General features: G+C 45.5%; 1 protein-coding gene across 2 annotated transcripts in view; it reads left to right on the top strand.

Annotated features, from left to right (window-relative positions):
• The first annotated feature begins 13,526 nt into the window (after positions 1–13,526).
• The window catches only part of NSUN7 (NOP2/Sun RNA methyltransferase family member 7), a 54,969-nt gene continuing 42,778 nt past the window's right edge, over positions 13,527–25,717 (top strand). The window contains exons 1-2 of one of the 2 annotated variants that reach the window (XM_039542453.1): positions 13,527–13,707; positions 23,774–24,129. In XM_039542453.1, coding sequence (XP_039398387.1) covers positions 23,832–24,129 — 298 coding nt within the window. In that variant the 5' untranslated portion in view covers positions 13,527–13,707; positions 23,774–23,831. The remainder of the gene's footprint in view (positions 13,708–23,773; positions 24,130–25,717) is intronic. The other variant, XM_039542451.1, reaches the window with a different exon arrangement.

Raw genomic sequence — 25,717 nt, 5'->3', positions numbered from 1 at the left:
TAGGTGCAATTGATGGAATCTATGTGCCTATCATTTGCACCCCCGACCAGGAAAAACAATTAAATAGAAAGGTATTTCTCCATGATGCTCCAAGGATTAGTTGATCACCATGCTTGGTTTACACACACAAATGCTATGTGGTCTGGAAGGGTCCACAATGCATGAATCTTTTGAAACTCAGTTCTGTTTAAATTAATAGAAAAAGGACTGTTTGCCCCCAGGACCAGTCTGGACATTAATGATGTGAAAATTAGGAGACCCCACTTATCCTCGGATATCCTGATTAACGAAGGCATGCACAGGCCTCTTGGACAGAAGGAAAGAACATTTTAACTATTGCCTAAGTAGCTGCAGAATGTATCAGAGGGGTAGCTGTGTTAGTCTGGATCTGTAAAAGCAGCAAAGAGTCCTGTGGCACCTTATAGACAGATGTATTGGAGCATGAACTTTCGTGGGTGCATGCATCCAACGAAGTGGGTATTCACCCACGAAAGCTCATGCTCCAATACATCTGTTAGTCTATAAGGTGCCACAGGACTCTTTGCTAGTTGCAGAATGGTGGTTGTGTGCACATTTGGCCATTTGAAAGGCGAATGGTGCAGCTTATAGAATTGTTTGGAGGCAGCAGAAAAAAATCTCCTGACCATTATAGCTGCATGCTGTGTTCTGCACAATATTTGTGAGACCAAGGGAGGAAAGCCTTAACAATGGGTGGGAGGCTGAGGTGCAGAGACTTGCTCGGTTCAGCAAGGCATCCCATACAGAATGCTAACACCCAAGGAATATTGGCAGGGATGCCCATAGTTTATATTTTTGAGTATCGGGTTTCAACACGTGTAGCTGTACATCAGGCTGCTAATCTGTAGAAGGTTGACAGGGATAGATTGCTGACAGTGCAGTATTGTTTATGGGTGGTGGAAGTAGGATGCTGCCTATAAACTTTTCTAAAACCATATGAATTATTTTAGCTTTATTTAAAGGATTTTATGTGTCACATGCAGTGATGAGTCATAATGGACCAAAATGGATTCTAACAGTTTTTTTATTATGAAACAATACCAAAGCCAAAACTAAAGTTTTACCTGAACCAAAGGACAAATAACAATACCTTTTTATTTGAAAATACATTTACCAAAACAATCTACGAATCAACAAAAAGCAAACCTTTAAATAAAACAGTGCAAAACAAACTGAAAGTGCAACAATGCAAACAATGTTGGAGGGTGGGGGCTTAAAGTTATAGGTGTGTATAGGTCTTCCTGCCTCTTCTGATATGTGGGGGTTGAGTGCTGCCGCTCAAAATTTTCAGGTACATTTGCAGGGCTCAAAAGTGCTGGGTTTCCAGGAGCCAGAGTTCTTAGTCTTAGAGGCTAAGACGGGCTCCCTGCCTGCCCTGGTGCCTGCAGGTGAGGGCAGCACACAGAGCCCTCTGCCCATCCTTCCCTGGGGGCCACAGGGACTTGATGCCGGCCACTTCCAGCAGCAGAGCAGGGCCCGCAGCACCACTGGGGTGGCAATCCCACAGGCCATATCCAAAGCCCTGATAGGCCGGATCCAGCCCGCGGGCTGTAGTTTGCCCACCCCTGTTATAGAGAGAGGCCCTGATTGCAAAGTTCAGCTCCAAAGACAAACTTCTCCATCACTGGGGGGCAATTTTCAGATCTGATATTCCACTTTAAACCTATTTCTAGGCTGTCTCCAAGCCCACACCCAAAGACTAGTTTCCCTATATTCTTGTTATATTTTCACCACTTCTACGATTATGAAAAAAATGTCCCTTTAAATCAAAGGGGAAAACTTGGTCAATTGGCTCACATAACTCCTGTGGGATTAAAGGGACCCCTTTGGGATTCTCTTTTGAATGTTTGTGTCACAAGGCAGACCGTCTCCCCAGCTTAACGACTCACTGTCGCACCATCAGTCTCTTTTTGGCAGGTTTGTAGTGTCTAAACGTCCATGCGCTGCCCTCACCTGCAGGCACCACCTGCCACTGACCGGGAACGGGTAACTGTGGCCAATGGGAGTTTCGGGGGAGGTACCCGCAGGCTAAGGACAGTGCACGGAGCCCTCTGCCGCCCCCCACCCCGGGGCCGCAGGGACGTGGTGCCAGTCGCTTCCAGGAGTGGTGGGGAGCCAGGGCAGGCAGGGAGCCCGTCTCAGCCCCGCTGAGCACCACTGACACCCCAGAACCGCTCCAGGTAAGCGGTGTTGGGCCGGAGCCTGCACCCTGAACTCCTCCTGCACTCTGCACCCCAGCCCCCTGCTGCACCCCTCCTGCACCCCAACCCACTGCCCTGAGCCCCTGCCTCGAGCCCCTGCCTCACCCCACACCCTCCCACACCCCAACCCCCTGCCCTGAGCCCCTTGCTGCACCCTGCACCCCTCCTGCACCCTGCACCCCCTGCCCTGAGCCCCCTCCAAAGGCCAAAGCTCAAAAAGAGTATGCTGAAGCCCACAGAGCAGTGAAGAGGAACCCCTTGTTCCAGCCCTACATTCATGGCCTTGCATGCAATTTCCCCACCCAGATGTGGCCCTCAGGCCAAAAAGTTTGTCCACCCCTGCTCTATAATAACCTGGGTTGTCAGCAATAAGTTCAAACATCAAAGATCTGTGGGTAAATTCAGTTTCAGACCTCAACTTCATGAGCTGGTTCTCTCCCTAATGTCAACAATGCTCTGTGTGCCCAGTCAAATTTTCCTAATAAATAGAGATCTTACCAGAGGGTGTGCCTCTCTCTTTCAGAGATCACAGATGTCAGTCAGCCCTTTGATCCAAGATGTTCAAAAGGTAGGGGAAATTTTCTTATTTGATTTGACGACTTTGATTCCTATGGGGAGCAGTGTGAAAATAGGACAAGAAGAGTTTGGAAATGTAGCATTAATGTAATCAGATTCCTGTATTGTATGATCAAACATTGCTAAATTGATTGGGTCATCTATTGAATTCATATAATGTGTGGTAAATTAACCATAATATTATATCATTTTACTGTAAAGTTTAATCAGAAGAATTTCTGTATTCTTCTGTTGGCAAAACTCAGTTCAGGAATAGCATATTTTCTCTGGGATCTCTCTCTCTGCTTACAAATAGATTATTATATGTATTCACTGCCAGAATATCACAGTTCATCTGACAAAACCTAATTAAAATTCTGGTTTTATGAGGTGTGCTAAGTGTCCTCAATTCCGATGGAAGGCAATGAGAATTTAGGCCGGGCATTCAGCACCCCATAGGATCAGGTGGTAACTGCTATTAAATTGTATTACAACTTGCAACTATATGGGAGCTGATGTCAATGGGAGTTCTGACTTCATAGAGGGAGCAGAATATCAGCGTTCATCTTCACTCCATGAATCTGAGAAGAAAATTTTGCTCTATTATTAATCTAAAATCTTAGGCCTTGGTTACACTTGCCAGTTACAGCGCAATAAAGCCTCCCACAACACGGTACCTCACTCCCCGTCCACACTGGCAAGGCACGTACAGCGCTGTGTCTCCGTGGCTACAACGCTGCTGGTACTCCACTTCCCCAAGAGGAATTGCGTATTGGCTGATACGCTGCCGCTCCAGTGTAAATGGAGAGTAACGTTATTACACACTGATTGACCTCTGGAAACTCCCCATAATCCTTTTAACTGAAGCATCCTCTCTTGTTTTGTTGTGAACTCTGGAGGAGGAAGTGCCCTTTCAAAGCTCTGTTTCGGGGGCTGCTTATCAAAAAAACAAACACAGCTACTGTTTGCTTTGAATGAGTGAGAGGCAGGCAGGGGGGCTCCGTTTGGAGTACCCACAGCTAATGTTTGCTTGAAGAGAGAGGCAGCGTGGAGTGGGGGAGGGTCCGTTTCCGCGCGCGGCTGCTTATCTGGTCTATGAGAAAAAAAGAAATAGCTGCTGTTTGCTTTCAGTGAGTGAGAGGGTGTGGAGGAGGGAGGGGGGGTCTAAACTTACAAGGCAGGGTGCTGACATACTCTCAGCACTCCAAAAAGCCACTCTCTCTCCTCACATGCTCCCTGTCACCCTCCACCCCACCCCCCATTTGAAAAGCACGTTGCAGCCACTTGAATGCTGGGAGAGCTGCCCATAATGCACCGCTCCCAATGCCACTGCAAGTGCCACAAATGTGGCCATGACAGTGTGCTGGCAACTTTCAGTGTGGACAGACTGCAGCGCTTTCCCTACTCAGCTGTATGAAGGCAGGTTTAACTCACAGTGCTGTACAACTGCAAGTGTAGCCATACCCTCAGTTACTGAGACAGAAATAAATTTCCTTTCTGGTTGGGTCTCCTGTTCCCACTGAATTGCTGGCTGCTTTGTCTTTGACTTCATTGGGAGCAGGATGTAATGTTTACATGTGATTCAGCATCACATGGGGTCTGATTTTCTTCTTATACCAGTTTTACAATGGTTTTTCATTGGTGTTATTCCTGATTTTCATTGGTCTGACTCATAGACCTTATGACAAGAAGGGACCATCGTGATGATCTAGTCTGACCTCCTGCACATCGCAGGCAGCAGAACCTCACCCACCCGCTCCTGTGAGATCAGAATCAAATCTATACAGTCTGATCCTACAGCTTTTACCCAGTCATAGGCTTCAATGACAAGTAGAATAGAATCATGTAATTAAAGACTATATCATAATGTATATGCACAAGGATCAGAGATAAGTCCATTAGTGCACAGGATGCTGAAAGGCTGTGGATTTACACCCTAGTTTGCCATGCATTAAGTGGTTGTGTAGCCATGCACTTTAAATTTACACCTTTAGGGCTTGTCTACACTACACCAGATTGGCGGGCAGCGATTGATCCAGCACTAGTCGATTTATGATGCGATAAATCGACCACTGCGCGCTCTCCTGTCGATTCCAGTACTCTGCCAGAACGAGAAGTGCAAGTGGAGTCAACAGGAGAGTGTCAGCTGTCAACTTACCGTGGGGAAGACACCGCAGTAAGTAGATCTAAGTACGTCGACTTCAGCTACACTATTCACGTAGCTGAAGTTGTGTATCTTAGATCGACCCCATGCAGTAGTGTAGACAAGCCCTTACTTAATTCAGCTTAACTTTCCTGAGTGTCTCCATGAAGACAAGCCCTTAGGCAAGACAAGGCTCAGTCCTGTGCTGCTGAAGCTAATAGGAGTTTTGTCATTGATTTTAATGGGGGTGGGACTAACTCATACAAATTAAAAATGATTCACTATTTATAAAATCATCTGTTTAAGATCCTGTATGAGTAAGGCTAAGATTTTATCACAGATATTTTAGTAAAGGTTATGGACACGGGCAATAAACAAAAATTCACAGGAGCCTGTGACCTGTCCCTCACTTTCATAAAAATATACTTGACAAAATGGGGAGGCGGGTTCAGCACCCACTGCTGCTGGGGCTCTGTGGTCCCATGCTGCTGCAGTGAGTGGGAGCTCTGGGGTCCCACCCACATGGTGGCTGAGCAGCCCACGGCAGCAGGGAGGTCTGGGGTTTCCCCACCACCTGCAGCGAGTGGGAGCTCCAGAGTCCCCCTCTGCTCATGGGAGATGAGCTACTGCAGGGTCCCTTCGCCCCCCACTGCTGCTGGGAGCTGCAGGGTCCCCCCCCCACCAGGGAAGAGGCTGGGAGCTGTGGGGGGGCCAGCTGAGAGCTCCAGCCCTGGGGCAGAAAATATCACAGACGTCTCTGGACGTCACGGATTCCGTGACTGCCATGACCTTTGTGACATAATTATAGCCTTACATATGAGTAATATTTGGAGACTTAGAGCTTGATTCTCCTTTAGCTGACGCTAGTTTAAACCAAAGCAACTCAGTTTAAGTTTATGGAGTTGCACATGTAAACTGGTGTAAGGAATAGGAGAATCAACCCACAAATTTAAAAGTAAATATTAGGGCTGTCAATTAATCACAGTTAACTCACGCTATCAACTCAAAAAAATTAATCGCGAATAATTGCAGTTTTAATTGCACTGTTAAACAACAGAATACCAATTGAAATTTATTAAATATTTTGGATGTTTTTCTACATTTTCCAGTATATGGACTTCAATTACAACACAGAATATGAAGTATTCCATTTATATTATTATATATTTTATTATATTATATTACTCATTTTATATTATTTTTATTACAAATATTTGCACTGTAAAAGTGATAAACAAAAGAAACAGTATTTTTCAACTCACCTCATATAAGTACTGTAGTGCAATCTCTTTATCGTGAAAGTGCAACTTACGAATGTAGAGTTTTTTGTTTGTTACATAACTGCACTCAAAACCAAAACAATGTAAAACTTTAGAGCCTACAAGTCCATTCAGTCCTACTTCTTGTTCAGCCAATTGCTAAGACAAACAAATTTGTTTACATTTACGGGAGATAATGCTCCCACTTCTTATTTACAATGTCACCTGAAAGTGAGAACAGGCGTTTGCATGGTACTTTTGTAGCCAGCATTGCAAGGTATTTACATGACAGATATGCTAAACATTCGTATGCCCCTTCATGCCTTGGCCACCATTCCGGAGGACGTGCTTCCATATTGATGACGCTCCTTAAATAATGTGTTAATTAAATTTGTGACTGAACTCCTTGGGGGAGAATTGTATGTCTCCTGCTCTATTTTACCCGCATTCTGCCATATATTTGTTGAAACTGTTCCATTTCCAATTACATAATTAAACATTAATTGGACTAGAGAGAGTGGCTTTTGTGGCTCACATTTTCAAGCACCTCTCTCTCCCCATGTATTATATAGGGGGAGTCTAGGTGTCTAACTCAGGGTATTTGGATTCCAGGTGCCTAGGTTAGGTGTTGCAATACTCAGCATCACTATGCTAAGATCTCTTTGTGGGTCTGGACCTAGGTGAAGTGTAAATATAAAAACACGCCTGACATTTTATCTACTAACTGCATGATATTTTCTCTTTATTTCCTTTCAACACACTGAATAAAACCAGTTTTTCTCCTCTGAAGTTCATTGCATCTAATTACAATAGTATCTAAGGGAAACCTTTTATGTTTGAGACCATTTACCAAGTTGTGAAACAGTGATTACACAATGTTCTTCTGCTTTAGTCAGATCTAGGTACAGATACCATAACAGTGAAAGTTTATGGGAAAGCACTGATGGTTGTTTTGTTCAGATCAGATAAGCATACTGATAGTTCTGTTAAAGATATTTTCACTCAGGGAGCCAGTATGATCAGAGTAGAAAACAATGGGCTTTTTCAGTTCCACAGTGTTTGTTCATTGATATTATTGGAGTTCAACACTTGAGTAATTATAACCTAATCAAAAGTAGCCCAGGCACATGGGCTAATATATATATATTTAAAAACAAACCACAGGGTCAAGACCAACGTTCTGTACCTGGTTTTTCCTCAGCCCTTTTTTCTCTCATTTCCCAATTAAGTCAGTTTTCATGAGTGAGGAATAAGTACAAAGGAGGTAAGGGCCTCAGGATTCAACCACAGGCAATATCAAAACAAGACATATTCAGATTAATAACGAACACACTCCTGTAATGGGATTATTAATTTAAAAAACATTTCAGGAAATGAGCAGAAAAATGAGGGAGAAAACCCCCTCGATATTTTGTTGGTTTTGCTCTCTTTAAAGAGAGCAAAAGCCAATCCACTTTACAACGTCTGTTCACATTTTAGAAATAAAGTGTGTGTATGTTGCTGACTGTACAGACGCTCCCTGGGTTATGCAAACCTGACTTACGCAAATCCAGACTTACAGAAAAGTTCCGTAAGCTATTTTTTTTTAAACGCATAATTGTCAGCTATATGTTCCTGATTTATGCAAAATTCGACTTACACGAGGCATTCCAGAACGGAATGCTTGCGTAAGTCGGGGAGCGTCTGTATAATGAATTTCAGGCAGTGAACAGCTGCCCTGCCCCAGGAGAAGACTAGAGGCCTGGTCTGCACTTAAAACCTGGGTCGACACAGTTACAGTTATCAAGGGTATGAAAAATCTACACCCCTGAGTGCCGTTGCTATGCTGACCTAACCCCTGGTGCAGACACAGCTAAGCTGACAGAAAAATGCTTCCACGTAGCTACAGTCGCTTGGGGAGGCAAAGTTCCTACTGCAGTGGAAGAACACCTTCTGTTGCTGTGATCTGCCTCTATGCTACAGAGCGTATAGCGGCATAGCTATGGTGCCATAGCGTAGATGTGGCCTGTGATTCAGAAAGATGCACTTCCTCCCCTTTTAGCCCTTTAGCTCTGGAGAAGTACTAAGTTACCCACACACATGCACCCTGACTGGCCAACTCTGGACAGTGACTAGCGGGGACAGTGACTAGCCAGGACTCCTCCTATCCCCTTACTCACAAGGGGGGAGTCCCAGGGAAGCAGTCTCTGCTCTCGTTCCCACAGCTGAAAGCATAATCTGAGTAGTGGAGTAAGAAGGGTCTTGTTCTCCTTCACTCTCCTATATCCGCAAGCAAGGGGCATGAGAGTCTGTTACTCTCTAGACATAAGCTTTGTGTATTTTGGGGTCAATGCTGGTAGAATCCTGGTGGTTAATTACTGTAAAATATGTCGCCCTGAAACTTCTACATTGGGGGGCTATTTCATAGAATATTTTTGAAGAATATAATTGAAATTGATGCTTTTCTCAAGATTAGTAATGTGCATTTGTTTTATTTTTCCTTCCCATATGTGTATTGTTGAGGGTAGCTATCAGAAAACTGATATAATTGTCAAATTGTCAAACCACCATGATATTCTATTTTATAATTATGATTAGAAAAATTATACATTAAAATATCTGAAGAAAAATGAGCAATCATATTGTAATGCATTTATCAAGTGAGCTGCAAACGGAAAAAATAAATAAAAAATAGCAAGGAGAATGAAAGGTGCTGTTTTGGTCATATGACTGCATAACAGAATAGAGCATACATCAAATGGACTCATTACTTACAGATGAGGTTTCATGTGTGCACAGCCACAGTAACTGCATTGTAACTGGATCACTCAGGAGTCAAGAAATTTGTTTTTTTTTTTTCCTTTTTAAAACTCTGTTTCATGTATAAAGTATATGTGGAAGGCACCTGGATGATACCTTAAAATGCTCATCTTTAGTCATAGTCAATTTTGGTTTGGGACATGAAATCATAGAATATCAAGGTTGGAAGGGACCTCAGGAGGTCATCTAGTTTAACCCCCTGCTCAAACCAAGGCCAATCCCCAGACAGATTTTTACCCCAGTTCCCTAAATGGTCCCCTCAAGGATTGAGCTTACAACTCTGGGTTTAGTAGGGCAATGCTCAAACCACTGAGCTATGCCTCCCACCCTAGTTGGCAGACTCCCGGGAAAGCATGAGTTGTACTTCACAGTTAAGGGCCTGATCCTGCAAACACTACTGGCCATAGTAGGACTTCAGTGGGACTACTCACACTAGTAAACACTGTGCCTGATGGTAAGTGGTTCAGGGTTTGAGCCCTAGCAATTCAAATATAAATCAATCTCTCTCTTTCTGCTGTTACTATTTTTTTGTTAGTTTTATTCCATAGTGCCCAAAATATGGTATGCTTTTTGAAAAGATGTGGAAAGACACTGTCTTGCAAAATACATTCTTGATACGATATAATGAGAGAGGAGAACTGTCATAGATTTCAGGTTGTGGAACCTCCATAGGAATGCAGGGCTCTTCTGCTGCTAATGTCAGCTGTTAGAACTCTGTATACTAGTGGTGGGCAACCTGCAGCCTGCGGGCCACACACAGCCTGTCAGAGTAATCTGTTGGTGGGCCACCAGACAGCAAGTCCCTGTGGTCCGCGCCATTTCTTGCAGCTCCCATTGGCCGGAAATGGCGAACCGCGGCCACTGGGAGCTGCAGGCAGCCGTGCAAATGTAAACAAACTGTATCATGGCCCGCAGGCCAAAGGTTGCCCACCACTGCTGTATACAGATGCAGTTATTCCTGCTAACTTATGGTGAGAGATAGTACTTTTTAGTGCTGATATGAGAAGGGCTGGAGCCTCTTTCTAAGGTAGAGGAAATTGTGGGACTGGTACAATAGTACACCAGTCCCAGGAACAAGTAAATTCAGGAGAAAGCTTAGGGTGAGTTTGTTTTGTTTTGTTTGTTTGTTTTTTGTTTAAAGGAACAATAAAAAATAAATCCAAGGAAAGGGATGAGTATGCGTGTTCTCTGTTGAGAGGGAACTCATACAGTGACAAACAGTGGTGAGAGGATAGGATTCAGACGGACAATAATGTGATTACTCACTTTGGGCATGTGCACATTGTGGTGGCACATTTAAAAAAAATTAAGCATTAACTCTTATTGCGGATCAGATATGTGCAGGACTATGGAGAGAAGGAAAAGGCACACAAAAGACAGACCTAAATTACAGAAGGAGGAAGAAGGGGAGGCATAATTGAAAAGTATGGTAAAACTTTTTGTAATGATGTATTACAAAAAAATTATAACCACTAAAAATGTAGATAAATAGGTGATCATTTCATTCTAGTGACAGGAACAACCTATCAGAGCTTTGATCTTGTACTATGGTTCATTGTTTCAATTCTTGATGGATTTTCAGCCTCAGGCCTTGATTCTGCAAACGAAATTTTAATGGGACTACTCCATTGTGTAAAGGTAAACACACTTCTGTAAATCCTGTAGTACAAGATCAAAGCTTAAATGATTGTTCATGTCACTAAAACCTGAAAATATCTTCTACTGGTGAAAGAATGTTATACTTTACAGTTGCCAAATCACATATAATAACTCCTTCTTGGTATCATATTGTCCTACCATTCCTTTGCCTTATCATATCTCCTTCATCTTTCTCTCTGACATCTTTGTACTTTACCTTAATATATTAATCCACACTGTTCCAGCACAAATAGTTTCTATGGTGTGTGCCCAATACTTTAATTTTGCTTCATAAATTATCAACATTGTTTGTCCAAAATTAGAAAGGCCAAGGCACAAAAACGAGATTTAAACTAGCTAAGGACAGAAAGGGTAACAAGAAAACATTCTACAAATACATTAGAAGCAAGAGGAAGTTCAAGGACAGAGAAGGTCCATTACTCAATGAGAGATGGAAAAACAATAACAGAAAATGTGGAAATCGTTTTTTTTACCAAAAAGTTTAGTAGCAATTGGATCAGAGGCTAAATAGAGAAAGAACAAGTTAACAATTACTTAGACAAGTTAAATGTCTTCAAGTCAGCAGCACCTGATGAAACACACCCTAGAACAACAGTTCTCCAATTTTAGCTACCTGAGGACCCCCATTTTGATTTAAAAAATTTCAGGGACCCTCAGGCCCAGCCCCCACTCCACCACTTCCACCAAGCCCCCCCTCGCTCACTCCATCCCCCCTCACTCCATTGCTCATTCTCCCCCGACCCTCACTCACTATCACCAGGCTGGGGCAGGGAGTTTGGGTGCAGGAGGGGTTATGGGGTGCAGGCTCCGGGAGGGAGTTTGGGTGTGGGCTTTGGCCAGGTGGTCTTACCTAGGGCAGCTTGCAAAAGCGACCGGCACATCTCTCTGGCAGCAGCTACTGGGAGGGTGGGCCAGGGGGTCTCCGCGCACTGCCCCTGCCTGCAGGCACCGCCCTTGCAGCTCCCATTGGCCACAGTTCCCAGCCAATGGGAGCTGCAGAGTCAGCGCTTGGGGCCGGGGCAGTGAGCGGAGACCCCCCACCTCCCTCCAGGGCTGCAGGGATGTGCCAGCCACTTCTGGAAGCAGAACAGACCCAGGGCAGGTAGAAAGCCTGCCTTAGCCCTGCTGTGCCGCCAGACTTTTAGCACCTAAAATCTCCTGGCTTGGCTTCAGTAGCCTCCGGGAGATAGAGTGAGGGAGAGGAGTTGATCAGTGGGTTCCGCGGACCCCCAGGAGCAGGGTTTCTCATACAGTGGTCGCAGCTTGTGTAGCGAAAGCCCCTGGCGGGCCGGGCCAGTGTGTTTACTTGCCCCGTCTGCAGGTCCAGCCGATCGCGGCTCCCACTGGCCGTGGATTGCTGCTCCGGGCCAATGGGAGCTGCTGGAAGTGGCACGGGCCGAGGGACTTACGGGCCACCACTTCCAGCTGCCCCCATTGGCCTGCAACAGAGAACTGTGGCCAGTGGGAGCCACGATCAGCCGGACCTGAAAGGTGCAAGGCAGAGGTGAATCAAAGTAATGGGGTACTTCAGTCTTTGAAGTTTTTTAGTTAAATCATTGAGGATTTTATCATTTTTTCCCCTCTGTCAAAATCTGAAGACCACACATACTGCCATAGGTACGGCAGATTTATAGAAAAAATAACTCCATTTTTTAAACTAACTGACTGAAATTTAACTCTTTCAATACTTATTAGAAATATTTTGGGAAATATTTGAGAAATTTCACGGGTAAGTAAAATTTATAATTTAAAAAAAGACAGTGTTGCAGATCACTCAATAATTAGACACTGAGATTTAGTTAGACTTTTCTTTCATAACTAGAGTGGGTGGAATAACTTGTAATAGTGCTCATAGGAAGAAACTGAGTTAGATGAATTATGTTAATAGGTTATTTGATGTGATGGTGACCATCGGCAGGGACTCATGATGCATTCTTGTTAGTTAGGTTATTTTCATGCAGTTGGAATACACAATTAGATAGGTCCTGGTAAGATTTGTTGATTTTAATGAGATGTGTTTAAGTTCATCTAGTTTCATGTGGTTTGAATTTGAACAAAACTTTGGATCCATAAAACTAAAAAGTGAACCCAGCACAGAATCTTGCTACCCAGAACTGTGGTTTTTGCATAGCCTTGATTACAGTATCTCGGAGAAGTGGATTTGTGTCTCTCTCTCACACCCCCTTCTCCCAGGAACCAACTCCAGAAACCCCTTGATCCCAGCCCAGAGCACCTTCCTACTCCTCAACCCCATCCCCAACCAGAGCCATCACCCCCTCCCGCACCCCAACCCCAATTTAATGAGCATTCATGGCCTGCCACACAATTTCTATTCCCAGATGTGGCCCACAGCCCAAAAAGTTTGCCCAGCCCTGGTCTAGCTAGTACTGAGTCCTGCCTTGAGTGCAGGGGGCTGGACTAGAGGACCTGTGGAGGTCCCTGCAGTCCTATGAGCCTGTGCCCCTGCCGGCTCCCCTTAGCCTCTCTAGGTGCTATTCATGAATTAGCGCTTGGAGCGCCTCGGGGAGAAGGGGGCCCAGCCCAGCCTCCAGTTGCTGACAGATGCGCTCCCTGGAAAGAGCAGGCCCAGGCCCAGGCCCAGGCCCAGGCCCACCAACGGGGGAGGGCCCAAGCCTGCCTCTCCACTGGCAGCAGAAAGATGCCCTGAAACCCCCTGCTCCCACCGAGCCGCCCCGCTGTCCTAGAGAACCACCATCCGGACTCTACCAAGGTATCGCAGAAAGGGGGGGGGCGAAGGGGCAGAAACACTTTCCGCGGAGGCAGCCCCAGCTCCATTCCGAAGGGGGTAGTTGCGGGGTGGGCCGCACCTTCCTCCCCCCCACCCCATGGGAGAGAAGAGAATGGTAGAGTCTGAATTTAAATGAAACGGTCCTTGGAGCTGGGTTCCCCGCCCCCAGTCTCTGCGCCGGCAACAGGTGGGGCGTATGGGCGGGCCCGCGGGCCCGCCCCGCCCGGCCGGAGGGAGACTCGCCGCGGCAGAGATTTGGGGCAGGCGGGGTGAAAGCTGCTCTCAGGCCGCTGCTGCCGGTGCGTGGGGAGCGCGGCGCGGCGGGTAAGGGAGCGAGGCGGGCGCATCTCCCGCTCCTGTCCCCGGCCGGCTGTAACTGCCGGGTCTCCCCCCGCCCGTTGTGTGGGTAGCGGGACTGTTACTCCGCGGCCCCCTGCCCGGGTAGGGGGGCACCTGCCACGGGTGCTGCCCGGGGACCCTGCGCCCGCTCGCCCTGGGCGGCACGGGGAGGGGGGTCAGTCGGGGCCCTGCTCCTGCTCCTGCGGGTCGGAGTTTCCGTAACCCCTGTTTCAGCGGCCTGGCTGCCGCGGCGAGGGGCCCCTCTGCGGCTTGAGGGCGCGCCCCTGGCTGCCGGTGCCGTTCCGCCGTCAGGCGGGGTAGTGTCTGCGCTCGCCCCCAAGCCCCTGCAGGGAGTGCGGTGTCCCGCTGCTGCTGCTGCTGGGCCAAGCAGATGCCCCCGTGGAGCTGAGCGTTCCCCGGTCGGACCCCAGGAGATGGCGCTGCACAGGGGCCCGCTCGCCAATTGTCATAGCATCTTCCAGGCGAGCCCGGAGACGCGAGCAGGGGAAATCCTGGGTCGGGGTGGGGTTGTAAGCAGCGTTGTAATGGTGACACTGGGAATTCCGCCTGTTCTTTATAGTGTCTCTCTTTCCATCTGTGCTCTTGTCTTCTGACGTGCTTCACTCATTGTAGCCTCCAGCCTATGTCTTCCTTGGGCTTGTCTTCACTGGGGGGTTCCAGAGAAATCTTTCACTGTTGCCTAGAAATGGTGGGAGTGCTAACTGGCTACACCTGACACTTTTTCCACCCTGTTGTATGTACCTGCTTTGAGCAAGGTCAGACAGCACAGTGGTGGTAAGGCTAGTACTGGTGGACCTGTGCTCAAGATCCTCAGTACTAATGTAGCTCAACAGAGCTGCATACAAAATACTTTTCTTGGATTTGTTACATAAATGTGTTAACTAATGCTTGTACTATGCTTTCGATTGTTATTAAATAACATATAACTGGTAATAAAGTGACTTCTATGAGCGTGCTTGAAAATTCATTCTGGTTCAAGAGTTCACTAGTTTCAGCAATACTCCCTATAATTAAGGGGGAGGACCTCTTGAACAGGTGACCTCTCTAGAATTTGTATTTCCCTCTTTAAATGTAGAGAATGTTTCTGGAACCTGATGTCTCTAAAACTGGAATGGATTTCTTAAGTATGCCTAAACTTTGAGCTGTGATTTTCGTGGGCTACAACTCATTATACTAATCTTTTTCTTCTTTTCCTGTACACAGATGAGTAAAACTGGGAAACTAGAAACTATACTATCAGAAACTTAATCTTCTGTATTCACAGCTGATAAAAAGTGGATATAATTTTGTTTTTAAAAAATCAGTGGGTATATCTGTGTACTGTCTTTTGCATTCCTGATTATAAGATTAACATGTAAAAAAGCTATAGTATGTTGACTATGACAAAGTCTAATAATTGGTAATTGTGATAACTGTATTGCTTGTACTGTGCAGTCTGCTGGAGAATATAGCAGTACTTACTAGGTAACTTGTTCTCCTGAACTCCTAGTAAAAGCATAGCTTTATGAGTAATGGTGCTAAACTTTGTTATACCAGTCAGCCAATACAGCATCTGTAAATGCTGCTTTTTCTGTATGGTATAACTAGAGATGCAGTAGGGTAAAGACAAGTACAGTACTTGATGAAATGTTTAGCACTCAGAATAAGTGTGACTAATAAGAGACTTAGTATAAAGTAGTAATGGATTGCTGATTTGTTTATATTATGGAACAAAAGACATCCATTCTATGATATGGAGAAGTGTATTCAGTCAAGCCAAATCCTTCAAAATGCTGAGTGTTGTTCATGCTATTTTGAATATCTTCAACACCCACTGAAGTCATATAAGCTTTCTGAAACCTGAGTTTCTTCAAGTGATTGTCCACATGGATTCCACTCTTGGTGTGCATGCGCCCCATGTGCATAAGATCTGATTCTTTTTGGCTAGCAATATCTGCTGGGGTTGCGCCTGTGCCTAAGATGTCTTGGTGCCCATCTTCACCACCTACCTGAGAACATAAAGGGCACAGCGGGCCCAACGGTCATTTGGTTCCTTTTTGCCATGTATGGGATAGAACCCATTTAGTGTCTGCTTACTCTACATGCTGTGAGATTTCTTGGTTAGCATAGTATCCCTTTGTATTTACCCTCACTGGCACATACAAAGATAATAAATTATGGGATACCCCTGGTACTAGAACCCTAGCTGCTATGTCAGAAACAAAGTCTTTGGGATTTAAAACTTAACACTTTTGCAAGGTGGCTGTCCCGCACAATGATGGGTTCAAAGTGCCTCTGTTCCTTTGGTGAGGGATACATTCCTAACAGATACTTGACAGATCTGTTGATCTGTTGCTGTTTCTCCAAGAGGACACAGAAGGAGAGAGGCAGGCCTGCCTTCAATTTTTTCTTCTGGAGTGCTTGATGAGAGCCTCCTGGGGGGTGTGGGGGAAGGGAAGGAGGAAGATTCCCACTAGGCCTGAACAGTCTTCTTTGGCTAATGCTCCTGTGAACTGTGAGGTACTGGGCTCACTCATCCTTGAGAAGATGGAACCCTTCAGATACTGAGACTTGGAGAGCAGCCAGACCTCTTCCACCCAGTTGTCAGAAAGGAGTAAGAAGGAACATTTTTCCCGAAGAGCACAGATATAGGACACCCTCTCTGGTTCTGACTAGACAGACACAAAAAGCTCACCAATAGTTGTTACTTGTGCTGTTCAGATAGACCAGATCTGGGCCACAAACCATTTTTTTAGCGGATGTCTTGGCACTGGCTAGTGTTCAGGTACCCACAGTATTCCCTGAAACTTGAGTCTTCACTTCTCTTGGTACTGATTTCTTGGGGCTGATATTGATATGGACACATTTGGAATGGATAACCTTGGTGCCCTTGACACTGTCTATCTCCACAATGCAGATGTTTCTGGGACAGACTTTCTTGGTATCCAAGATGTCCTGTGTATTGATTATTTCACGATCACACAACTGGAGACATTTTTTTTCCCTTGGTACCACTCACTAATACTGGTGATGAGCTCTCCTGCTCAGGTTATGGGAGAATTTAAGAGAACCATACAGCACTCTAGATGGGGTAGCTCCTCTCTTTTTTTTTTTTTTTTTTCCAGGAAGGTTTTTCCTCAGTCTCCAGATGCACATTTTGAATTATCAAGTACTTCTATCAAAATATAACTATCCAAAGGGGGACAGGGTGTCACAATTCATGGAGAAGTGACCACAAAATGAAAGGGAAGGACTAAGGTCTCTGGCATCTGAAGGGTTGTTAGTGTCCCAAACATTTGTGCAGGCTGCTTTAGACACCTGCTATGGCAGCATATGCAGTGGCCACTTTCACTGTGATGTGGACTTCATGGCGCCCATTTTCGAGAATACTAAAGGGGGTCCAAATGCCTTTTGGTTTCTCCCTGGCACTGAGTATTCACCAGAGGTGCCAACTCCACTGGCAGCCCCCCTATCAGAACTTCCCCCGCAGTGCTTTCTTCCCACTGGTGGGCTGCGCCAAGCCAATCAGCACCTTCCCGCTTTCACCATACCTCCCACTCGCTGCAATCAGCAGTTTCATGACATGTGGGAGGCTTTGGAGAGAAAGGGGAGGAGTTAGGACATGGCACGCTTGGGGGAGGAAGTGAGGTGGGAAGAGGTGGGGTGGGGCCTGGGTCAGAGCCAGGGGTCAAGCTCCCCCCCTTCCCGGCACTTTGGAAAGTTGGTGCCTGTGGTATTCACCAAGCATTTAGTGGTCATCAAAGCCCATTTAGCAAGACACAATATTCAGTTATATCTATACATTGATGACTGGCTGATCTGGTGAATATCTTCCAAAAAGGCAACACTCAATTCATGAGATCTGACAGCTCTGTACCACACTGAGGCTCAGGATCATCAGAGAGAAATCTACACTTTTATTGACTCAAAGTATATCATTCATAGGTGCTGTGTTAGACCGGAGGTGAGCAGGAGCATATATATCATTGAGGGAGAGGTTCCAAATCATAGTCGATAGTAAGTCTCTTTGATGATCCGCAAGCTCAACCTGAGATGTCTGTAAGAGCATGCCTGAGATTTGTAGGTTGTGTTCTTCTGCACCAATGTTGCACAGCATGGCAGACTTTTAGACTTCACCTATACTCTATACAAAGTGGTTGCAATCAGTATACAGTAACTCCTCACTTAATGTCATGGCAGTTAATGTTTCACTGTTACGTCGCTGATCAATTAGAGAACATGCTCGTTTAAAGTTGTGTGATGCTCCCTGATAACGTTGTTTGGCAGTTGCCTGGTTTGCCCACTGCTTGCAGAAAGAGCCACCTGTTGGAGCTAGCTGGTGTGGGCTTGGAACCAGGGTGGACCAGCCCCCAATCAACTCCCCTAAGTTCCCTGTGTGGAAGTTGCCCAGCAGGCTATCAATTGCCGGGCAGTTCAGCTGTTCCTCCCCCCACTGCCATGTGCTGCTTCTGCCCTCTGCCTTGGAGCTGCTCCGAGGAGCCTCCTGCTTGTTGTTCAGAGGGTGGGGGGAAGAGGGGTACTGATGTCAGGGGTTCCCCCTCCCCCACTTCTGCTCACTGCTCCTGTACCCCATCTCCACAGCAGGGGTGGGTGGGGGTGGGCTGGACAGGGCTCAGGACGGAGGGAGCTTGCTGGCAGCAGCTGCTGTTTCAACTTGCTGATCTACTTAAAAAGGCTGTGTACTTAAAGGGGAAATATGCATCTCTCTCTCTCTCACACACGGTATGTGTCTGTCTCACACACACATGCACCTCCCCCTTCCTCCCGACATGGGTTAATCATCACATTCAGTTTCCACAGGGAATATTTGTAGCCACTGCCATGCTGTCTCTCCTCCCTCCATTCGTGCTGCCTTGTAGAGTGTGAGGCTACATTAACAACAATGTGTTAACCCTTGACGGCTCAGTCAAGTGCTAGTTCATCCTTTAGCAGTAAGGCATTCCCTAGGAAATATTCCACCCTCTGACTCCACCATCTCAACCAAGCTTCACAATCATCATTGCTGTGTACTGTATTAAATTGTTTGTTTAAAACTTAAAAAAATTCCCTGGAACCTAACTGCACCTATTTACATTAATTCTTATGGGGTAATTGGATTAGTTTAATATCATGTTGCTTAAAGTAGCATTTTTCAGGAACATAACTACAACATTAAGCATGGAGTTACTGTATCTACTAAGCAAATACCATGTGGACATGAAAGTGAAGGTCCCATGAAAATCCTCTGTTAGATTGTTGTCCATGTGAAAGTGTTCTTTCACCAGAATACCTCTTTGCTGCACCACTTCCTACCAAAATGTTGGTAAAGATCAGCTCCCCATTTAAGAGAAGAAGCACTTTTTACCATTTTCCAACACAAGGTCTCTGACTCTTCCCTCCCCACCCAAGCTCAACTTCACATAAATAGCTGAGTCCTATGTCATCTAGCATGCATGGCATTCCTCCCCTTGTTGCAGGGATCCGTGAGCCAAGTGATAGCAGAAAACATCACAGCTATGCATTATGTCAACAGAAAGAGGAGCATAGTCATCACTGCTGTGTTGAGAAGCTGTTTGTCTCTTGGATTGGTGCAGTTATCAGATCACACTAGTCACTATGCGTCTTCCAGGGTTTTAAAATTCTCTCCCGTCAACTTAACAGGCATGAGTGGACAATGAAAGACTCAGTCTTGAAGATTGTTTTTTTCCCCACAGATGAGGATAATAAATGTCCTGTGTTTAGCTTCAGAGAGGGGTTTGGGCCTAGGCACCCTGTCAGATGCTGTCTTCATTTTATGCAGACTGGGGCTCATGTGCCTACTTGCCAGTCCTGTTAGTACCAAGGGCATGGGTGCTTGGTGACTTGGCCATTGGGTGAGGCTAGCCCCTGGCCCCTATCCTTCTGCCCAAGGTCCTCCCCCTCCCCCTCTCTTTTCCCACTCCCTCCAGGAGCCCAGAGCACCCCCACTGTGGCCCCCAGCACTGATGTGCCAGGTGACACAGTCCAAGTGCTGGGCAGGCAGTGTGGGCCTAGCGCCGGCCACCCCGAGTCCATGCAGCAGGCCAGCCAGCTCCAGCCCCAGCTGGCCAGGCAGAGCACTGGGAACTGCAGGAGGGGACTTGGTGGTGGAGTATCGGTGGGGCCACACCAGGGTGTTTAGGTAGGCACAGCCTCCCCCAGCCTATGATACCCATAACCCATGACCAAGGGCTTTCAGTCAAGATTCAGCCTTCATGGTCATAGTAGTCCCAGCCTGGCTCAGACAGCTCTGGTACTCAGACCTAGTGAAGCTATCAGCTTTATTTCCAACCTGTTTTACCAGATGTGACTTAACAAAATGAAGGTCAGATCTTACACCTGGATCAAGCATCATTTAGCCAGCATCCAGGCGATCAGATGTGTTAACTGCCACTGGAAAAAGCTGTTCAGCTGATATCAAGAACATCTTGATACATAATCTAAAAAGTTTTTCTGGAAACTTATACAGCAAAATAGAAGAGATTTTCTATTTGGGCACAGTGTCACCTGTCTCCCTTGGAAAAACCCATTTCTGCTGTTCTGAATTACCTGCTAACCCTAAAACATTCAGGACTATCCTTCAACTCCCTAAGAATACACCTACCAGTGATATCTGTGCATAATTCTCCAATTGAGGGTCTGGTCATACCATATTTTTCTACTGTATAGTTGCTAAATTCCTCAAAGGTCTCATTTATGTTTTCCCTTATTTTGAGATTCCCTTTCTTCCTAGTATCTCAACATAGTGTTAGCTGGCTTAATGAGACCCCCTTCTGAGCCTTTACACCCACTCTTTTTACCACTTGCCTATGAAGACTGCCTTTGTTAGTAGCTATAACATCAGCTCACAGGATACGGGAAATTCAGGCCCTTATGCTTAGTTGACCTTGGTGTTCCATAAAGAGATGGTGACTGATAGGCCTCACACCAAGTTCCTGGCTATGATTTTTTTTTCTTCTTCAGATTTTCACTTAAATCAATGGGTTCACCCTGAGTTTTCTTTCCTAAGTCACACTCAACCTCTGGCAAAACTAAGCTTCACACACTTGAGTAAGGGCATGATCTTTCCATTTACAGGAAGAAAAAAAAATTAGAAACCTTTAAGCAGAGAGGGTGACATGTCAAGCAGTATCCTCAGAGGTTATCAAAATGAGTCTCCAGATGTGTAAGAATGTGTTGTGAATTAGCCAGGTCAGATCTACCTAGCCACATTAACTCGTTCCACTAAAGGTAGGCAGCCTCTCTGCCTGTTTGAAGATTGTCCCCTGTTTCTGAAATCTGTAGGGCATCCACATGGAGCTCTGGCCACACCTTTTTTAATAGAGGCTTCCAGATTGGATGTCTGTCCCACAATCATTGTTTAAATAGGACTCATAGACCCCACATCCAAGGTACTTGTTAGGCTGTGTCTACACTGCAGCCTATGTTGGCATAACTTATGTGTGAATACCCCCCCACCCCCGAGCAACATAAGTTACACCAAACATAAGCACTTGTGTTCTCCCGCTGACATAGCTTCTCCTGTTCCTGGAGGTGGGATTTTTTTATGCTGATGGGAGAGCTCTCTCCTGTTGGCATATAGTGTCTTCACCAGATGTGGTGCAGCTGCGCTGCTGCAGTGCTGTATGTGTAGACATGGCCTTAGTCACTAGGAGTGGAATCCATGATGATGATCTTTCAGACAATAGTTACTTATAGTAACTGGTTATTTGAAATATGTTGTCCACATGGATTCCATGACCTGCCCTCCTTGTCCCTGCTTCTACAGTCCTATAGGGGTGTGCAAGGACACTGAGGTATGTCTATACAGCAGTGTAAGTCTCGGGTTGGTGGTTCCCAAGTCAGCATACCTATGTCAGGGAACTGTGGGCTTGATTGTCTACACTGCCTTTTAACCCTAGGTTAAGGATTTTCAGACTTGTGCTTGAGCCTAGGGCCCTGTTACCTACAGTGCAATGCACAGAGCTGAGTCAAAGTAACCCTATTCCAGAGTGCCTGGTGTTCTTCCCCTTGCCCTCTTCTGCCTTGTGTCAACACTCTAACCTTATGAATATGTTGCACTGTGGGAAAACATTACTGCCCACACAGTTTCCTAAGCAAAATATCAAATGATAATACTGCTAGACACCATGTTGGGGAGCTACAGAGGTGGCTTTTGTCCAGGAATATAAGCCTCAGTCTTAATGGTACAAGGAGACTTTTATTGGTGAAATAAATTCATTTCCCCCCAGTAAACTTGAAAATACTTAATTCAGACAAATATAAATATAAGATAGTCCTAGTGTTATAGGAAGTCAGATAATAGGACTAAGAATAACTGTTGGACTAGAGAAATTAACTGAAAAGCAGCCCGTCTCTCGCTATTAAAGTGATTGAATAGGGCTTCTTCTGAGCTCCATTGTGTACAGGAGTAAGGGATACCTGGGAGGCTGTGGGGAAGCTTTAAGGCTGGCTCCCACTCACTGCCCTCACAGTGCACACTGCCTGGCTGCCTCTGCACATGCAGCCCCAGGAAGGGTGGGGAGCTCCAGGAGCATGGGGCAGAAAACGGAGCAAGAACAAGTGGTTGCTCTGTAGGGAGGGGAAGCGGCAGAGCTCTTGGCTCAGCACAGCTAGGAGAGGAACAGCTCCCGGCTGCCAGGATGTTGGGGATCGCCTCCCATCTGTCGCTTTGCTCTCTGCTCTGGACAAGCTCAGCACTCAGTGAAGAGGAGCTGGAGCCAATGCTGTAGGAGGCTGCAGGGAGGTTTTGGGGCTGGCTCCCACTTGCCGCTCAGACAGTGCATGCTACCTGGGTCCCCCTGCACACGCAGCCCTAGGGAGGACAGGGGGAGCCAGTGAGCAGAATGGGGATGGAGGGAGTGCCCCTGCAGGGAGGAGGAGAAGCTGGGGTATTGGGGGTCATCTTCCCCCAGCTGTGCTGAGCTGGGAGCACTACTGCTATCCATACCTGCAGGGCAGTTACTTAATCCCTGCTCCACTTTCTGCCCCCTCCCTGGGGCTGTGTGTGCAGGGGCACCCAAGTAGCATGAACTAAAATCTGTCTGTGCTCTTGTGACCAGGAAGTAGCTCTCTGCAAAAAGCTTCTTCTGATCAGTCTCAATTGAAAACCCTGCAGGCTCTCTGATTGACTACTAAACACTGGTCTGCAAGCATGGTATGAGCTGCTCCCATTTGCAAAGGGGAGGTGTAGCTTCCTGTTGACTGTAGCATAGATTGTTGACATAGGGAGGATTAAGGAAGTTGCCCCCAGAAACTCTGAAATACATATAGAGAACTTCTGGGACCTGAGTCAAGCCAGGGCTGTGTGCACACAAGAAAGCAATAGGGCTCAGACGCTAGGTCCCAGCTTAACAAGGGTTTGGACCCTGCAGGGTCCTGGGACCCTAGGTTCAAACCCTAGGTTAACGCAATTGCATCCACACACCAAGCAGGGTTAGGCTTGAGCCAAGGCTGGAGCCGGGGCTTACATTGCTGTGTAGATGTATCCTTATCGTGCAGATGTGGTCCCTATGGAAGCTGCTAGCTAAAGCAGATCTTGGGTGTGCATGAGTCACAGCTGCACAAGATCCGTTTTAGCTACCAGTGTCCATAGGGACCACACCTACTCCCTGAGTGCCCTTGCACACCCCTATCCCAGGATGTGAAGGGTGGAGCGGGCCCAGCCATCTCTCAATTCCTTCACCAATACAAATTTCACAGGATTAGGACTCTGTAGAAGCAAGGAATGAGGGTAGATGATGGAATCCACGTGGACAACATATTTAAAAGAACCATGGTTATTATAAGGTAATTTGTCTGCATTTATATATTTATAAAAGTAACTTGTATTTTAAAAAAATACATGAAATAACATTTTGACTTTCACATTGGATAAAGTTGAGTGTGTCAAAGTTAAGCACAGAATTGGAGCCTAGATCAGAAATTTTTAAGCATTTCCATTAAAAACCATAAAAATGAAGAGAAACACTTTAATGAAACTGAAAACTGATTTTTAACTTAATTTTAATACAAATTTTTCTTGTTTTTGCAGAGACAGTGGGATTCTGATTTGTCAAATTTTATTGTGCTGACAAAGCAACAGGGAAAGAATGCCAAGTTCCAAAAGTAACTTGATGTTGTCAAGGGACATTTCAAATTTCAGGGAAATGGCAATTTCAAATGAGAGAGAGCCTGCTGAAAAGAGTACAACAAGTCTTATTGAGAACAATGGCTATCAAGACTCTGTATACATAAATGCAGCTAAAATTTTTCAAGGCATTCGTAATGAAAAGCCTCAGGATAAAATATTGGTAAGGTATGGTAATGAACTAGTGCCATCCCTACCAGATTTTAAAGATGAATGTTCCCAGCGCTCATCCTATGAACTGGCGTTCAGTGCTCTGAAATGTAAGTAGAAACTCTTTCCCTATATTGCTAGCAGAAATGATGCAGTGCAGAAAATATACAAAACTACATGAAGTATTTAGGTCATGTATATCAATATGATCATATTTATTGATGGGCAGGAAGGATGTTCAGTAGTTAGGGTGCTAGCCTGTGAATCTGGGATTACTTTACTTGGAGATTAGTTTTAAATTAACTAGCAACCCAGGACTGTTGTAATTGATGGCTGGTCATAGACAGTGTATTGGGAAGCAAGGTGGGCAGCTGTATTTATGAGAGAGCCAATGTGTATATTTGATCAGCCATGTCCAAGTGCTTTGGAGGAAACCCTTTTTTAAAATCTGTTAAACTGTTTGTGAATACTGTACAAATTCTTGTTACAAAGCAAGACAATGTAAAACAAAGTACTTAGGTTTCATTATTTAAGGTTTTGGTCTGGTTTCCTGTAAAGGAAAAAGTGTGAATTCTGTCCATTTCAGCAATAAAGAAATAAATACATTTTACTCTCCATGCAAACTGAACATGCTAAATTGACCATTATTAACTGAATCAGTCATCCAAATTAAGAATCTGATTCTTCCCCTCGTCTGTTATTCCTTCATGGGAATAGGGCCACTGATTTTGAACTGAGAAGTTGATTTATGGGTTCTTCCATGTGGTAGGAAGGGGCAGGATTTGGCTCCTGGGGAGTAGCATGAGATTTGACCTTTAAAATATGCAGAGCTGGGACGAAGGGGGGACTGAGTGGAGGCCAGGACCACAGATAGCTTTTGTCTCCACACTGCCTTCTATCATACCTAGCCCTGTGAGAACACAGCTGGCTACTATATGCCAAACCTTATCAAACGGTGTGGTAGGGTACATTCCTTATCTTGATGACAGGGTCATATCAGGTTGATTGGCTAGCTCTGTGAAGAACTGCTCTAGACTAGATTACCTTTAGACCACCAGCAAGACTGAGAGAGGGGCATCTGACTGAGCAATTGCTACTGCTCCTTGCTCAAGATCTCGCTAGTTTTGCTACCTTATGCTCATAGATATGCAAGGTAACAAGCCCCTCACCCAACCCCCAAGAACAGACAATAGCTTAAAGAAACTATCAGTTTGAAATACACTGCATCAAATTAATGTGCATTAAAAAATAGAGGCTGAAAAATAGACCTGTGAATGTTTCGTTAGAGGAATCCTCCAAAACCACCCTGTCAGTAAGAGGGAAAATAAAATAAAATGGACAGTCTCATAAACATAAGAATAAATTAATGCTGCATCCTCACCAACATGGAGTTCAAGTATTCATATTGTTTGGCCACTTGTAAATAGTGTCAACTAGTTTTGTTCAGTGTTTGCTGGCTTGTAGCAGTAACTTCCCAGTTTACAGCTGACATTTCTGCTGTGCCCTCTAATTATACTTTCAAATGTAATTTCACTCCTTTTTTGTGACTGAAAAAACAAAAATGCTGAAGTCCCAGATAACTAGACTCCAGGAAAGAGAGAAATCTTTCCAAAAGAAAACTGAGTAGAAAAGAGGAAAAAATTAACAATGGCTAAACTGGCAAACATGGCATTTCTCTTTAGAAACTCTAGAACAGAA

The sequence above is a fragment of the Mauremys reevesii genome, linkage group 5 (genome assembly GCF_016161935.1).
Source record: "Mauremys reevesii isolate NIE-2019 linkage group 5, ASM1616193v1, whole genome shotgun sequence".
Taxonomy (NCBI): domain Eukaryota; kingdom Metazoa; phylum Chordata; order Testudines; family Geoemydidae; genus Mauremys; species Mauremys reevesii.
This window is presented reverse-complemented; position numbering and strand designations above follow the sequence as displayed.